Here is an 18,938-nt window from a genome sequence, read left to right as displayed (position 1 = left end):
GAAGGGAAATGTCAGACAGGGCAAGATATGACAAAATAATAATTTATAAATTATCAAGGGCTCATGAAGGAGGGAGGAACGGAGAGGGAGGGGAAAAATGAGCTGATGCCAGGGACTTAAGTGGAGAGCAAATGTTTTGAGAATGATGAGGGCAATGAATGTACACATGTACTTTACACCATTGGTATATGTATGGATTGTAATAAGAGTTGTAGGAGCCCCTAATAAAATGATTAAAAAAGAAAGAAAGAAAAGGAAGGAAGGAAGGAAGGAAGGAAGGAAGGAAGGAAGGAAGGAAGGAAGAAAGTGGGAAGCAAACATCAGCACTACACCCCTTTCTTGGACGTCCCTGAAAGACAGTGGGGAAGGGGTATTCTCCTAATGGATAAGAATACCTTCCTAACTTCACACAGCGAAGTTGGTTGTTAATTTTCTTGGAAGGAAGAACAGGCCAGATGTGTAATTATATAATGGCCCGTGGGTTGCAACCACTAATTTGCCTGGATGGCCAGTAAAAAGGAAGGAACTAAGGGGTTATGGGGAAGAAGTTTGCGGATATATCTCTTTCAACGGGTTGGAAAATGGAGACATTTGTGTCTCACATGAATACTCATCAAAAGGCTACCTCGGCAGATGAGGATTTTAACAAACAAGAGGATATGATCACATATTTTGCAGAAACCTTTCCTCGGCTCCACACACCCAATGGGCTCATGAAGCAAGTGACCATGGTGGCAGCCCCAGAGGTTGTTCCCATGTTCAAGGACATGCACTTCCAATCACCAAGCCTCACTTGCCTTCAGCCAGTGCTCAATGCCCCATCTGCCAGCAGCAGAGATCAGCACTGGATTTGTGACATGGCGCCCATTCCTCCTCTCCTTAAGAGAGATCGACCAGCAACCTAGTGGCGATTCATTACAAAGGACCATGTCCTAATGAAAAGGGGAGTGTTTCTTATCGCAATGGGCGCTCTGGATAAGGATTTACCTTCTCTGCATGCAATGGTTTTTCTAAATCCACCATTTGTGTGCTTATAAATGCCTTATTCACCAACATGCAATCCCACACAGCACTGCCTTGGAATAAAAGGTTCATTTTACAGCAAATGAAGTACCGCAATGGACCCCTGCTTATGAATTTACTGTTTTGACCATGTTCCCAAACATTCTGATGTAACTGGTTTCACAGAATGGTGGAATGGCCTTCTAAAGACACAACTATGGTTCCAGCTAGGTGAAATAGCTTAGACAGCATGGCAATGTTCTGTATGAAGTTAGATACCGTATCTACTTGAGTATAAGCTGACCCAAGTATCACCGAGGCACTTAATTTTACCACAAAAACTGCACTAAAATATGCTGGAAACCTGGGCTGATTCATGAGTATATACGGTTTGCTCCACACCTATGTCATATGGTGCTGTCTCTCCAGCAGTTAGTATTATGGATCCAGACATAAATGGGGGGACATGGAAGTGTCACCAACCACTATTACTCTTACTGGCCCACCTGCCACATTTTCTCAGTGTTAGCCTATGCCTTTTGGGTGTGGAGGTCTTAGTCGCTAAGAGGAGTCCTCCCTCCCAGTGACCCAACACTGATTCCTTGGAACTGGAAGTTAGGAATGCTGACTGGACATTTTGTGCTCTGCATCATTAGACAAATGAGGGAGTTACAGGACTGAGTGAGAGAGGAGCCCTGGTGGCCGAACGATTACTATAGAGGCTACAAATTGTGTGGCTTACATAAGGCCAGCAGTTCAAAACCACTACATGGGAGAAAGACAGGGTTTCTACTTGGATCAAGAGTTGCAGTCTCAGAAACTCACAGGGCAGTTCTACCCTGTCCTTTAGGCATGCTATGATTGACCAACTCAATGGCAGTGAATTTGGTTTGGGTTTTGTAATGAGTGGTATGTTTCACTCTGATTACCAAGGGGAAATCAAACTGATAATGCAAAATGGAGGTAAAGAAGACTGCATCTGGAACCCAGGAAATTCTTTAACATTATCATGCCTGTGATTAAAGTTAAGGGGAGACTATAACAATCCAATTCTGACAAGAATACTAATGGGCAAGAACCTTACACAATGACTGCTTGGTCCCTCAGACATTAAGAGAACCACAGCCATCTGAGGTGCTTGCTGAGGGCAAAGAATAGATGAAATGGCTGGTGGAAATGTAGAGTTTTAAATCTTAGTTCCAGCCACATGATGGCAGAAATGAGGACTGTAATTGGATGAGAATTTATAAAATATAACATGTTGAGTAGGGTCATGTCTTAAGAACTACTTGTTCTTGGATTGGCCACAATTAAGAGCAAGCCCCGAATCTGCTCATTTATCTGTTTTTTATATGTCTTCAGTTCACTTCAGAGACATAATTATCATTTTATGAGAGAACATTATATATACTTCCCATGGGATATAAGGTAAATCTATTGATAATATTATTTAGCCAATTTTATAGAATTTTAAACGCTGTTGAGAAAAGGAAATTATGCATGTATAGGCCTGGTTTCTGTCTGCAAGTCATGAATTGCTCACTTATACAGATTAAGAGCTTCAGTGACTCGATATAATTTAAACGAACAATGAGGCTTAGGGACAGGACACCACTTTCAATAACACTCAATCACAGAGACAGAACCATGCCTGCCAGATGAACACAAATCATTCAAGAGCCAAGAGAGCATTCAAATTCTAAACATAAAGAGATCTGAGTGCTGTAGCCAAATGTGGTAAAGAAATGAGACCAAACATCATCTGGAGTCTTAAAGGCTTATTTTAAAACAAGCAGGCATCTTAGTGAGGCCTCACCTACGTCCTCATGAAAGAACAGAACCCTGTGTGAGCCAAGTATTTTAAGTCCTACAATATGAATCCAAAGGAGGGTACATTTTCACCGTTTAACTTGTGAATGTTCAATATTCAGATGAGTATGGATGACAATGGAAGGCCCCAAATCCATTTGTTGGCCCGTCATGCAGTTTATGACCCATTGATCCCCTCTGAGTACAGGCCAGGGACAGTAGTAGCCGTGGTTTCTGACAGAGAGCATTGTCAGGTTGATGATGGGAGATGTGGTTAAATTAAAATCTAACATCTTATTATTTGATACTCTTTTGACCCATTTTAAAGTATTTTCAGTTTTAATATTTTCTGTTTTCTTGTTGATTGAGGAATTGCTGTGTTGTTTTGCCATTGTTTTTTGTCTGCTTCTTGTTTTTTTTTTTGGTTATGTTTTTCTGTATATGAAATGAAGGAGAGGAAATATCGATACAAACAGTTATGGCATTAACAGCTACCTAGGGGCATGGCTAGGGAGGTCATGAGGAATTGGGGCGCTGACAAGAGGACAAGAAAGGAGAACATTTTGAAATTGATGGTGGTAATGATTGTTCAACTCTTCTTTTTATGATTTAACTACTTAGTTTCATGTTATGTGAATTATATGCTCATAAGCTATTATAATATTATAATTATAATACACATACATATGTATGATGCCACTGAGTTTCGTGTGTTTTCTCTTGTTTGTGGGCAAGATATCGTTAAGTGGGAGAATGTTTTTTTTAAATTGCCGTTATTAAAGAGATTACATTTGATTTAAGGAGATTTGTGCAGGTGCCAAGTGGACGCACGGTGAACAGGGTTAGTTGGGGCTTTGTGTCAGCTTGGTTGAACCGGGGTGCTCCGTGTTCTGGTAGGTACAACTGGATATGAGCTAACAACATAACCACCTCCATAACCATATATACTACAAGCAGCCAGACAATTGTAAGAAATTCAGGTGGATACAACACCCACAAGTAGATCCCGGCCCTGAGCCAGTTAATTGACAGAACGTTTCCATAGGGACGTGACCTCCTTCCAATTCAAGTGAACCCTGTTGAAAAGCTGCTTGCTTTTATTGTTTTTGGTTCCTGCATCTGGCTTGTCTTCTTTGAATTTGAGTCAGCAACCTGTCCTTTTGACTGTTGATCCTGGGAGTTGTTAGCAGCACGCCTATTTTGCATTCATTTGCCTCTGCAGGCAGAAGCCAGCCTTCCGGCCTCCAGATCTCGCGATTGTTAGCCCCTGCAGTTATGAGAGTCAATATAAGCCTCCAGTCTCACATGCAGTATGTACCACTGACTTGGGACAAGCCTTTCTCTACAATTGTGTGAAACATTTCTTTGTTATAAAACTCTCCAAATATATATATTTTCATAAGCTTCACTGGTTTTCCTCTATAGAGAACAGAGTCTAACCACAGAACTGCAATTAATGTGCGTCTGCCCTTTCCAAGTACCAGATTATGATTGAAAGATTATCCCCTGTGCTAACTAATGTAATTCACACAATAATCTACAATGTGGATACTATTATTATCCCAAATTTACAGATAAAGAAAGGAGGCACAAAATTTTACCTAAATCAGGTAAGTAGTGTGATTGTTACATAATCTGGTGTCAATTTGGGACTTGAGAGGATTAAGAGTGAAGGGGTGGAGTCTAGTCTGCCAATGAGGCCTCTATTTGGGCATGGCCTTCTCCTGAGAATTCTGGGACCTCTTGTATTTTCCTCCTTGGAGACTGAACACACTTTCTCTCAGTACTCACTCCCTTGGAGACACTCTACTGACACAGCACATGGCACTACACTGATAGACCCCGCACCCTGGGAACTGGAGTAACCACGTGGAGACCCCTGCCACCACTGAAATGCTTGCAACACCACTAGATCCAAAGACTTTCTACCTACTGACCTGTGATTGTCCTGTATTCAGTGTCATTGCATGTGTTTCCTACGTCTGAAGAGGACGCTGTAGATTGGTATCAGACATATGGGCTAATATTGAGCTTATGGGCTTGGACTGGACTGGGTGGAGATGCTTTCTTAATGTACAATTACCCTTTATATAAACCCCTCTCTTGTCTACATATATGAGTTTCTGTGGATTTATTTCTCTAGTCTACCCAGACTAATACAAGCAGTAAATCCTGGGCTCAAGGAACTTAGCTGTATTTGTAAGACAGGGGAAGTTGTGCTGATATTTAGGGTGGAGGCGCCAAACTATTAGATCGATATCCCTTTTGATCATGAACATTAGGGGCCGTTTGCTAGAAAAGCTGTTGGGAAGATCTGGTTCATGGATGAAAACCCTAAATGGTCTTTCCTCTCCTTCTCTGCTCCACCTCTCCCCAATCAAGTGGTAGGCTAAGCAGTAGAGATAAATTATACATATGGAAAAGGAAGGAGGAGAGAGGAAAGTGTTCTATTTAACATCCAACTCTGCCAGTAAAATTGTCAGCAATGAACCACAAACTTGAATACATAAATGCCTCCCCATTAAATTCCCTTTGCACTCGTATTCATTAGAATGAATCTACTGGGAAGTATAAGAAAGGCAAAAAGGTGAGAACTAAATTCATCTTTGCTATTGAACATACTGTGAAATCCGCATTGCATAGACCAGGAAGACTGTGGTGGGGCCAGTAGTAGATTTAGTGGTAAAATCCATGCCTCCCATGCAGGAAGCTCAGGTTGGTGACTAAAGCATTATCCAATTTTTTTTTTTCTTCAGCAGTTGTGCTGCTTAGTCTCTGTGCCCTATCAGCTCCATACCCCTCACTTCTCTGGGCTGTGCCGGGGGCCCGGGGTTGAAATGATTTCCCCTGAACGCCTGCTACTGAGTGACTCATATCACCTCACTTGAGTGCTCAAATGCCGCCCACGCGCTCTCATAGTGGCTATAGTAAATTACCCCCATCTGAACCCCTTTGGGCCATTCTGTTTTCTGTCTGAGCTTAATTTGCATAAAGGTCAAGGGAGGAAGAACTGGTGCCTGATACTTTCTAGATTATTTTATTATCGGAAAGTGACTTTAGTTCTTTTAGTGAATTATTTTTTTCTTGCAAAATAGAGATAATATTTATTCTATGTAAGTGTGCAGTTGGAATGTGATAATTGGATATTGTCACAAATCTTCCTGGAAATTTATATTCTGAATGAGGTGAATAAAACTTAAGGTGCATATTTTTAAATCACAAGAAAAGTAGCCAGAAAGTGCAAAGAAGGTACACTAGAGATCTGATAAAACAATAACTGAAGGTTCATCTAATATTTTATTTCCTTTATAGTTTAAACTGGTTTGAGCATTTTTATAGTATTAGTTAACATAAAATATCCACATTTGTTAATGAACTTAACCATTTAACATGTTTTCTTACAAGATCATGATAGTATGAATGTCCAAAACCAAAACCAAGCTCATTGACATTGACTTAACGAACTCAAAGTAACCAGATAGGACAGAGTAGAACTGCCACTGAGTGTTTCTGAGACCAAATCCTTCCAGGAACAGAAAGCTTCAGACTTCTCCCATGGAGCAATATGGTGGATTTGAGCTGCTGAGGTTGGAGTTAGCAATTAAACGTGCTAATCCATCCTGCCACGAGGGCTCCTAAAATGAAGGGATTGTCTGAGAAATATCCCCTCTGCCTAAGTCAGGCTATCCCTAAGCTGATTGGATGGTTTGTTTTAGAGAGATGATTCAAAATCCTACTGAAAAATACCATGAAATGTGGTGATTTCATAAATGTTACCATACCAGGTATAATCATGATAGCTTTAAAATTAACTTAGTAATTTAGCAACTAAAAAAATTCAGTCATTTAGACCAATCAATAAAAAGAGGGAAAAAAGCCTGATAAGCTTACCACTAACTGTAGGTAATATAAGTTTCTGTACTCAACTGTCATGGGGAATGAGCAGAATCAACAGTCAAGAACTTGGAAGCAATGCTTCTTCTTTTCGAGCCAGCAGAGTACAGATTATTTTTCTCAGAGATTTGAATATGAAGCATTCAGATGAACTATAATTAAGCTTTCATACAATAGTAATTTTGAATGTATATTTGAATTTATTTTTGCAAAATAATTATATTAGCAAAAATTTTACATAGCTTTTGTGACTTCACACACTCAAATGAGGTGTGACCAACGATAATAAGGATGAGTGAAGAGCTAGCATCGGAACCTCAGCTTTATGTCAAAGCAACAACTACCTTATAAATCACAGGAGACTGATCTTTTTCATTTAATTCCTTCTGAAAATGAACAAGAAACTCTATCAGTCGACAAATTTATTTACTCCGAATTTTACATCTAGTAAAACAGGTATAGGAGCTCAGTTAACAAAAAGTACTTCAAAAAAGAACTCTGTAAATGGCAGGCAATTTTTTTTTATTGTAGGCAATTATTTAAAATGCATATTTGGGATTATTCATAATAAGTCATGTGAGAAACAAAACAAAAACATCCACATTGCAGTTAAATTTCCAGTATCTAGCTTTCATATATTTATTTTTTTAGCAATGCCATAAATGGGATTTTGCCAGGTTATAAAAATGAGGACCCTTTTAGGAGTTACTTGTAGTTTCCAAGATGAATGGCGCCGCGCACATAGACACATCGGAAGGTGGATGGCAGAATCTCCCAGTACTGCACGGGGTTGCTAAAAAGGCTCACGCCCGTGTAAGAAGCTTTTCTGGTGTTGTATCCAGCTGGACAGAAGTCGTTGGCTCCAATTTCAGAGATATTGTTGTTATGAAGGTACACAACCTGCAATGTGGAATAATGGAGAATGATTATTCTCCTCTCAATATCATAAGGCCTTTTGTGTAAGTATGTATATATATGTGTGTACAGTATATATACATATATATATTCCATAATTGAATTAGAATACTTTGCAAACCAAATTGTTTATTTATCTGGTTTCCACCCCTATCCCCCCAATTTGTGTTCCCTTCATTAGTTTTTCCCAACTCAATATCAGTGGCATCTACTTTATTCCAGATGTTCAGGTAAAATCTTTGAAATTACTTCCCTCCTCCTGTTGCTCACACTCCATATCCAGCTGTCAGCAAGTGCTACTGGCTCTGGCTCCAAATGCATAAAGAATTCAGTCAATTCTCCTGATATCTACTTATACAACCTATCCAAGTCACCATCATCGCTTGCCTGGATCATTGCCTTAATCCCAATAGTTCTTTCTGATTCCTCCTCTGTCATTTCAAAGTCTGTTCCTTTTTCAGTCACCGGAGACATCGTTTGAAAAGTAGATCACAACATGTCTTCCTTACATCACTACCTCAGTCGCATCCCATCTCAGAATAAAAGCCACACTTTTCCTGGTCGTTTACAAATCTCACATTATCTGACTTCCTCAGGTTGTATCTAATCTCCCATTACTATTAAACCATACAGGCTCCCTTGTTACTTCTACACTATATGGACCAATATTTACTATGTGTGATATAAAGAGATCAAATGTTATGTAGCCAATGGCTGAACATGCTTTTGTGGCAGAATTTTAAAAAATGAGTCAGGGACAGAATCCTGTAACATATAAAAGTATTACACAGTTAAGCAGACTTTATTCTAGGAAAAATAGTGAGTTTAGCCCAAAAGCCAATTATGATCGTCTACATACGTCATTAACAAAATAAAGAATCAAAATCATATAATCACTTAATATACATAGAGAAAGAATTTTTTAAAACCTCTAAAATACATGATTCATATTTTTAAAATCTCAATAAACTAGGGCTACAAAAGCATTACACAACTTAGAAAAAGGTAGTTAAAAAAACCTTCAGCTAACATTATATTTAGTGGTAAAATAATGAAAAATTCTTATTTCCAAAACAGAAAGTAAGACATGGTGGCCCAATATCACTGATGCTATTCAACAGTATACTGGAGAATATTGACAATGTAATAATAAATGGAAGCAATCAAGACTGGAAAGGGAAAACTTTAAGTGTAACGATAACTATTTTCAGTTGTCATGATCTCAAATATAATCAATTCTAAAAAATTCACAAACTTCTACAACTAAAATTAAATTCAAAAGGTCTCAAGATAGAAGATCAATATGCAAAGCTGATTTGCAGTTCTTTTAAGAGCATCAAGTAATGCAAAATGAAAGTTAGAAATCAATCAGCTAAGAAGAGCATCAGAAAGGATGACATATCTAGGACCCAATTTAACAAAATCAATGGAAGAATTGTACACTGAATATTACAAAGCATTGTTTAGAGAACTTAAATATCTAAATAGATAATATTCTATGTTTGGCACTTTAATATTGGTTATCATTATAAATATTGATCTGTAAGCTCAACACAATTCTATTACAAATTTTAGCAAGCTATTTATTTTTGTAGTTAGAAAGTAGAGGAAGGCTCAGTAGTTGGAACATAGCCTTTTGGTGAGAGAAACACTAATAGAGACCACAGGATAAGATTTCTCTGGACCAATAACTTCTTCAGTGAAAATAATTTTAGGCACCATGAATATTAACTACACAATGGACTTCACCAGAGGAGATACACAGAAATATAATTATGTCTGAGATGGTATAATATATGTACTCTTACAACAAAATACAGTTATTCAAATTTACCACCAACCACTATAGTTAGAGATGAATAAATTGAAAAATTCTATTGACTTCTTGTCTAAATTGTTCAAGCATGCAATCAATATGCAGATAATCACTGGTGATTGGTATGCAGAATAATGGAAACAAAGAGGAGGGAGAGGAGCTGGAAAATGTGATTTATAGAACTAAGCTTGAGACTAATATAATTTTGCCAGATCCATTATTTCTTTATCTCAAATCCCCTTTTCAACACCATTAATGAGATTGTACATTTGGATTCCTCCAGATGAAATACACAGAAATCAAGTTGACTGCATCTCTGGGAGGAGACAGAGAAGCTCCACATCAGAAGCCAAAAGGAGGCCAGGGACTTCCAGGGGAACAGACCATCAATTGCTGAAAGGCTGAAGTTGAAGTTGAAGAAAATGAAAGCAAGTCTTCAAGAGGCAAAATACAAACTTGAGTATATTCCCCTGGAATTTTGAAAGCATTTGAGGGATAGCTATGACTCCCTGAACATCAATGGCAGAAAACCCGGAAAATGGTTGGATGATATCAAGAATAGCATATGAAGAAATTAAAATGTCATTAAAAAGACAGAAACGGTGAGAGTGGATGTCAGAAGATGCTCTCAAACATGCTCTTGATCATTGAGCAACTCAGGAAAACAGAAAACAATGATGTAGTAAATGAGTTTAACAGACTGTCTGAAATGGCTGCTCATGAAGACAAATTATACGATACAATGTACAGAGACGTGTAATTAGAATATAAAGATGAGCATGCTCAGTATGTCTGAAGCTGAAAGAACTGAAGAAAACGAACTCAAGTATCAAGTTGAAATATTGAAGGATTCCATGGGACAAAATATTGAACAATGCAGGGAACATTAAGGAGATGGAAGAAATACATAGAGTCGCTGTATCAAAAACAACTGCTGACACTCAGCCACTCAAGAGGTTCATATGATCTCAAATCAATGGTAATTTGTCAGAAGTTCAAGCCTCACTGAGGACCTTAGCAAAAAACCAAGGCTCTATTGATTGATGGGATACCAACTAAAATGTTTCAGCAAACGAATGCCACATGGGAGCACTCATTTGTGGACCATAAAAACTATGGATATCATTGAGAAGAATGTGAATTCCAAAGCATTTCAACTTCGTTGTGCATATGTGCAATGTGTGCAAGTGGACATGGATCATGTGACAATTACTATGGGCCAAGGGTCATTCCTTTTACTATGCTTATTCAAGTTTCATGCTGAACAGAAAATTTGAGAAGCTACACTGTATGAAGAACAATGCAACATCAAGATGGGAGGAAACTTATAAAGAATCTGTGATATGCAGATTACACAACCTTATTTGTTAAAAGAGCAAGACTTGAAGTATTTGCTCCTGAAGATCAAAGACTGTAGCCTTCAATATTGATTGTAGCTCAATGGAAAGAAAATAAAAATCCTCATAGTTGGACCAATAAATAACAACCTGCTAAATGGAGAGAAGATGTAAGTTGTCAATGACGTCATCTTGTTTGGATTCACAGCCAATGTTCATGAAAGCAGAAGTCAAGAAACCAAATGATGTATTTCTATTGGCCGATTCGCTGCACAGGACTTCTTTAAAACGCTGAAGAGCAAGGATGTCACTTTGAGGCTAGGTGCCCTTGTCATTCTGTTTTCAATCGCCTCATATGCATGTGAAGTTTGGCCATTGAATAAGGAAGACTGAAGAAGAGGTGATGCATTTGAATTATGGTGCTGGCAAAGAATACTGAAAAGATCTTGGACTGCCAAAAGAACAAACAATTATGTCCTGAAAGAGATACAGCCTGAATGCTCCTTAAAAGCGAGTGTGTGAGATTTCATCTTACATACTTTGGACATCTTATAAGGAGAGACCAGCCCATGGGAAAAAGATCTCCTACACTGTAAAATAGAAGAGTCACTCAAAAGAAGAACATGGACAAGATCAGTTGACACAGTGGCTGCAACAAGGGGTTCCAACCTAACATTCATTGTGAGGATGGCAATGTTTCTTTTTGTTGTGCATAGGGCTCCTATGGGTCAGTTATTTTTATGGAAGTTATCAAGTCGGTACTGAATTTATTTGGAAAGATGAAAGAAACTGAATTTAATTGGAAATGCATTTTTGGAGAATGAACATGAGAAACCTATATTGACTGATTTTAAAATTTAATAAAATTACTTTAATCAAAATGTGTGACATGAGTATGAATGTATAAATAGTTTTATAAATCTAGATATATATTGTTATAGTAATAAACATAGGATTTTCAACATGGTTGCAAGGAAAGTCATTACAGAGATGATAATCTTTTCAACGACTGGTGTTGAGACATTTGATTATTAACAGACAAAAGATTGAAATAGATTTCAACCTCATACAACATACTAAGATTGACTCAAGTATGAGTAATAGGACCAAATGTGAGAATTAAAAATACAAAATTCCTCAACAAAGTTAAGAAAAGGACTTTTAAATATAATACCCATTGAACTATTGATTTAAAAATTAATAATTTAGACTTAATTGAATTAAAGAAATTGAGCCTTAAACAATATTAATAAGAATATGAAAATACAAACCACTGCCTGGAAGAGACATATATGCAATTTATATACTTAAAGATGTAAATCCATCATAACTTCAGCAACTCAATAGTGGGAATACAAACAATTAAAAAACACAAATTATGACTAAAATATATGAAAATATTTTTTCCAAAATAGACACAATAGTGACATGAAAATTAAAAGCAGAATGAGATATCACTACACACTTACAACCAAAATGTACTGCCAGTGTGTTGATTCCAACTCATAGAAACCCTCGTTTCCAAGGCTGTAAAGCCTTACATTAGCAGATAGCCTCTTCTTTCTTCCTCTAAGCTGCTAATGAATTTGAACTGCTGACCTTGTAGTTCCTTGCAGTTAAGTATTCAAACATAGAAAATTCTTAACGTTTTTTCAGACTGCATTCAAAAACACTCTGTCCAACTCATTGTATATGGCCATTGTGTATGTGAAACTACGTACCTATTACCGTTCAATGAGTTCTCATTCATTTATTCCTTATGGGACAGAGAAGAACTGCTCCGCAGGGCTTCCTAGGTAATCTTTATAGATGGACTGTCCCATCTCCATCCAAAAACCAGGCGGTGGGTTCAAACCACTGACCTTATGGTTAGCAACTGAGCGTGAGCAACTATGCTATCTGAGCGCTTATTTCATAACATAATTCCCTTTATTTTATTTGATTGCTTTTCTTTTTTTCATTTCCCCTCCCACTTCATTTTATTTCTTTTCACTTTGTTTGACAAATGTTGCTACCAAATCCATTAAACTGATTTTATGAACCTCTTGTGCTGTTCAGGAACCCTGGTAGATTTGTGGGTCATGTCTGGGACTGTAACTGCCAAGTCAGCATTTCGGAAACACCAGCTAGTCTTCAGGTTGAAGACTGACTATCTACTTCTCTAAGGTTGACCGTCCTGGCAGCCCACTGGGAAGGTGATTCCTGGCCTATCGCGTCACTGAGTTGCAATTGAAATTGATTTTGGTTTGGGATTTGATGCCCAGACTGGCCTTGGAAAATCACCAAGGAAAGGGAGGGAAGGATTACACTAAGACAGAAACCACCATCCCCACCCAATGGTAAAAGCCATAGCAGTGTTACCTTTACCCACTACTCACCAGTTTACTACCAGCAGCCAAAAACAGAATCAGGAATTAAAACGGCCTTACATTGATGTTCATTTATATAACTCAGAACTTTAAAATGAAATATAACTACTGTAGATTTTTACATATGTACTCAGCTTGCCGCTTTAATGAAAATTTTGCAGAAAATATATAAGTAACTTATTGATATTGTTAATTGAAGAGTAAAAGATATTTGAAATCCTTTCAGAGAAAGTTCTCAAAAGCAAATGCACTGCCATCAAATCGATGTTGACTCATAGCGACTTTATAGGACAGAGTAGAATTGCCACTGTGAGTTTCTGAGACTGTAACTCTTCACAGGCGTAGAAAATTAGATGGTCAAAAGGACAGGTTCATAAAATTATTTAACTTACAAGAGAAAGTAAAAATATTGTTTCTGAGTTATCTTGATGGAACCAAATGCCTGTGTAAATTTCCAAAAGAAATAAAATCTAAGTATGATCTTATTAAAAACAAATATTATTTTAAAATAAAGAAGGAAAATATCTATTAAGGAGTCAGATGGTCATACTGTTGGATCTTAAAATTTGGATAATTTTAATAACGTTTCATTTCTTCAAAGTAATAACATAACACATCTTCATGGATAAAGTTATAATTATTTAAACCATTTAAACACCTCATATCTAGATTTATAAATTTCAAAAGTGAACACCCTCATATTATTTTTATTGAAACATGACAATTTATGGGAACCTGATTCAGTCATACTGCAGCTAATTTCCCTTCAAATTATGTGACATCCTGTTCAAGCTACAATTTCAAGGTACTATTTTATTCCATACCAATGTACCACATTGCAGAGAAGTTACCTTGTCCAATTTTTATGCATCTAGTTGGTGCATCGTATTGGTGTGACTTAAAATTACCCTGTTACTCATGCAATATATTACACCTTGGTAGCAAGCATCATGAAGCATATAATTTCAAATGCTCATTAAAAATAGATGAATAATTTAACACATTTTCCACAAAAGCACAATGAATATTTACATGAAAACATAAAAAATGTGCCATCTCCAGGAGGGCTTTTAAGCCAAGCCTCTAGCATGGCAGTGGCTTCGTTGCATGTCCTGAGTCGATTGGGACACAGAATCCCTACAGAATAGAGTGGAACTGTCCCCACAGAATATCTTAGATTGAACTTTTTTGTGGGAACAATTCTCTCAGTCTTTTCTTCCTTGGAGTAGCTGGGGTGTGTTTGTGGGGGGTGGGGGAAAGCAGTAGGGGGGTTTTGAGCTGCTAACCTTAGCCCCATTAAGTCCGCAATGGGGAGGCTAGTGTGAGTCCTGTCCGTTTGCTCCCAGGTGTTCTGGCGTCCACTCTGCCTCCGTGAAAGTTCACGTGTGTCAGAGGGGGACTCTGCCGCCCGGGGTTTTTAATGGCTGCTTACGCTATCAGGGCTTTGTTCGGAGGCAGCAAGTGCAACTTGAACCTCGAAACTTTGGGTTAGAAGCTGAGGGCAGTAACCATTTTACACCACCCAGGGACCAGTCCCTGCAAAAGGACGTCATGCTTGCGAAAGTAGAAGGGTGACAAAAAGAGGAAGACACTAGGAAAGAGAGATCGGCACCATGACTGCACCCATGGGCTCACATAAAGAAGGATGTAGGTCTGGGCAGTGCTCCCTTCCGTGGTACGTCAGTCAGACCAGCTGGACAGCACGGAAGAGCCGGGCCTCCCCATGGACTGGTCTTGAATTACCTGGATATACTTGTGTTCGGCCAGGCCAGCAGGCACTTTGAGAAGCTTGTTGTTGTTCAAGTGGAGCTCCCTCAAATGCAGTGCGTTGGCCAGCGAGCCGTTTTCCACCGTAGAGATGCTGTTGCAACTCAGTCCCAACCTGCAACCGAGAAAGACGTTGAATGCATGTAGCACACTCGGTTCTTCAGGCGCTCTGCGAGGAAGGAGGCCAGTTGGAAAGCATGTTTCTTTTGGTTGGCATCAACTAGGTTTTCTGCATTGTTCAATTTCTATAGCCACTCTTTTTAAGGTTTCAGTTCAGTCACTGTCTCCTCCTCTGTCACTACAACTCTGAAGCGTTGCTCCTCTTCAGTGATGATGTGGGGTCTTGTTCTCACCCTCTAGTAAAGTTTAAGGAACTGTTTAAAATGCCTGTGTAAGTCTCTCTGTAAAATGCCAGTTACTTGGGAATAGTTACAGACCTGTCGTACACCCAGGACTAGCCCAATGCTGGACCTGCTCAGTGGATTGTTGTTAGATTTAGTCTCACGGGTAATTCTCATGTTTCTTTGATAGAGAATTAACCACACCATCACGTCAGTCACTTTGTATGAATCATATGGATGTCTTCATTGGAAATAAAAGATCCAGTGTTCTCATAAGTCAATAGACCTGCCTGCTAACAAGGAGAGAGCCTTATTTTGCATTAGTATGGAAGAGGTTTTCAATGATTATATAAATATCACTTTCAGACTTTACCTGGCGCCACCCACCCTGGATTGTTACCTAGCCTGTCTACTTAAAACTCTGTCTCCTGGTTCCTTTCACATCTCTAATTAAATTCACAAATAATCTTCCCTTCAAGTTTAATACATTCAAAGTTGTGGCTTGTATATATTTTTCCCCAAACATTTGAGAATTCTACTGATGTAATATTGCCTCAAAATAAATGGGCCTGCAGTGCTAGAAACAAACAAAGAAACTTGGAGACAAACACCAATCTGGTTAACATTGTAGGGATGTAATGGAATCAAAAGTACAGCAAAATCAAACAAAATAAAACGTAAAGGCTGTCAGCAAGTCCGAGGGACCTGATGTCACAGAGCAGAGCTGCCTCTTTGGCTTTCCGAGGCTGTAATCCTGTACAGAAGAGTAATCTTCACCGTGGAGTCGTTGGATTGTTCGAACTTTTGACCTTGTGGTGATCAGCCTGACATGTTACTAATTATGCCAGCAGGTGCTACAAATCCTAAATTACCTAGAGGAGAGGTCAGGCATGAAGCAAAAAGGTACTGGAACAGAGTCAGAAAGGTCCAGCAAATGGAAGAGGCAATCTTTTGGGTTCATCGAAACACTGTGGAAGGGCCTTTGGGTATATTTTGTGAGATGATGTCTCCCTGTCTTAAGCCAGTTCTGTCTGGTCTTTTGGAACTTTTGGAACAACTTTTGGAAGTTTTCTGGCTCCCCTTTTCAGCCTTGAGATTTGAAATAATTGAGTTCATGGTTTACTGATGACAGGGATTAATCACATAGTCTCACTCAGCTGGGATCAGCCTGGCATGGCGGCTCTGAAATGGGCTGTTTTTCTCTACCAAGAAGGCATTCATTTCTAAATCCTGTTTTTTTCCCATTTTACATTCCAGATTTGTTTCCTAATTTTGAAAACACCCCAATCTTTGCCATTTTGTTTTGGAGTAATGCATTTATTAGAGGAGTGAAATAGCCCCGACAATATATTCAAGGACACTATTAATTTGTTCAACTATGATTTTAATATACTTAATAAATGTTTTTGAGAGTCATATTTTTTGTGAACGATGTAAATTCAGGCATGAAGAGGGGGAGTGGAAACATGGATCTAAAATGATGCTTTCCCCGTTGAAGAATATTTTAACTTAGTTAGGGATATGAGGATTGGTATACTGAGCAGAAATAAGGGAAATTGACCTGAAAATCATTTTATCCTCTACAGAGGCAGGCGTTATGCTCTCCCAATTTTCCCGAGTAAACCACCGAATATTTTCCTGGCAACAATATTCTAAGAGACTGATTCTTCTTTTCACCCTGTTTATTTTCACCACCAGGATGCTTGTCAGGTCCCAACATTAATAAGAACTAAACAGCATAAGGATTTCATGCTTTAATAGATTTCTCGGCATTTGATTCTGAAAAGTAATGCATTAAACAATTTATTGACTTGGGAAAGTTTGTCTAGCCATTGGACAATCTGCTCTAATTTAATGAGTGGAATTACACATCCCATTGGAGAGAAATCAGAATTCTCCACATTAAAAAAAAGTCTGATAGCTCTCTATGTACTATTAGATTCCTTATATAAGACATCAATGAATATTAAGTTTGGAATTTCTGAAACATCCACTCCACTTATAGAATAAAGGGAACATTTTGGGGATAATATATGTAGTATGAAATATTTACTCAGAACTCTATAATGCTGTTCATTCTTATTACTACCCCTGCTAGTACTAGTATTCACAGCTATCGGGTAGATGGCGACTGATAGTGTCCTATAGGGCAGGGTGGAACTGACCCATGAGTTTTCCAGAACTGTAACCGTTGATAGAAGTAGAAAAGCCTGGCTTTCTCTTGTGGAACAGCTGGTAGTTTTGAACCTTTGGGATCACAGACCATTGTGTAACCACTGTGCCACTAGTGTTCCTGAATAATAGTAGTTAGCATTGTTACTGCTCTGATTATACATCAAACTATCTTAAATATAATTGGACACTATGTGCAATGCCATTTACCTTCCCACGTGTTCCTTTGGCGAGAGGGACATATTAAAGAAAAAAGTTAGATACTATACATTACTAATACTGTGAGAGTTTTATTTAAATTAAAACCCTAATTAAAATAACTGTAGCTAGCCGATTTTCAGACAATTGTGATAAACTCATTCTAACCTAAACTCTCACCATCTGTTAGTCAATCATAAATACCCACACAAAAGGGGAAAACCTGCATTGTACATCAATCTGGGCTTAGTGATGTCATACATATATATATGATACTATACATATATAGTATTTATTTGTGTACTGTGAAATTCATATACTGAAAAAGGATTGATCGTTAGGCATGAATGTTGTGTCTGTGGCAACATTTAGCTATACAGGTGGATCAAGAACAATACATCCCTCCCTTGAAGACATCTGAAGGAGTCTGACAGCACTCTCCCACTCTTACTACTTTGCTAGGTTTCCACAAAACACAAGTTATCTTAGAAATCAAGAGAGGTAATAAAAAATAAGTTAAGAAGGGCCTAAAATGCCATTTTTTTCTGTTGGTTTTCATTAAATATAAAGACATTTTATTTTTTAAGTCTCCTGATAATTAAGGGCTAGAGGATCCCATAATAAAATTTCTGATACTATACATAGGATGTGTTCCATATTCCTGGTACCTTTAATTTTAACATAGTTTCAAATTTTGGGTTCTACATTGTAATTCTGTTAAACTTCTGTTTTATGCAGCTAAATCAGAACACATTGAATGGACATACAGATTTTCTTAAATAGTATGATATCCATGAAATACAAGGCCAATGTTGGTGGCTATTATTAGCTATGTTATTTTATTGAATATTTTCCCAGAAAAAAATGGTCAAAGTTGCAGTTGAGGTTGTGAATAATAGCAACCAATGTTGCAGTTCAAATTTAGTTGTCATCAATGAAATAGCAAGAATATACACAATGTCATAACACCTTGTGTAGAAATTGCTCAATGGGAACTTAATGTGCTGTATAAGCCTTCACCAAAAACATAATATAACATCATTAAAAAACCAGTTGCCATGTTTTGAATTCTGAGCACGTACATGCTATATTGCACCTAGTCATTGTACTGAAAGAATGTCATGTGATAATATTACTTACTTAGCCAGATTATACAATCCTTTCAGGCTAGCTGCATCAACCTTGGTGATTTTGTTGCCATCAAGATGTAATTCAGTAAGGGAAGAAGGAAGACCTAGAACATAGACAAAAAAGATCCTAAAATAACAGATAAACATTTTAATCACAGAATGTAGAAAAACTTGAGGAGGACACACAT

The 18,938-nt window shown here is 38.0% G+C and overlaps 1 protein-coding gene across 3 annotated transcripts in view; it reads right to left on the bottom strand.

Annotated features, from left to right (window-relative positions):
* Window positions 1-6,089: 6,089 nt before the first annotated feature.
* The window catches only part of DCN (decorin), a 48,428-nt gene continuing 35,579 nt past the window's right edge, over window positions 6,090-18,938 (bottom strand). For all 3 annotated transcript variants that reach the window (XM_075551186.1, XM_075551184.1, XM_075551185.1), the window contains exons 6-8: window positions 18,761-18,854; window positions 14,886-15,024; window positions 6,090-7,605 (exon numbers count right to left, since the gene is read on the bottom strand). In XM_075551186.1, the coding sequence (XP_075407301.1) occupies window positions 7,411-7,605; window positions 14,886-15,024; window positions 18,761-18,854 (428 nt within the window). In that variant the 3' untranslated portion in view covers window positions 6,090-7,410. The remainder of the gene's footprint in view (window positions 7,606-14,885; window positions 15,025-18,760; window positions 18,855-18,938) is intronic.

The sequence above is a fragment of the Tenrec ecaudatus genome, chromosome 6 (assembly GCF_050624435.1).
Source record: "Tenrec ecaudatus isolate mTenEca1 chromosome 6, mTenEca1.hap1, whole genome shotgun sequence".
Lineage (NCBI taxonomy): Eukaryota > Metazoa > Chordata > Mammalia > Afrosoricida > Tenrecidae > Tenrec > Tenrec ecaudatus.
Note: the sequence above shows the minus strand (reverse complement) of the source record. Positions and strands in the feature narration are given on the sequence as shown.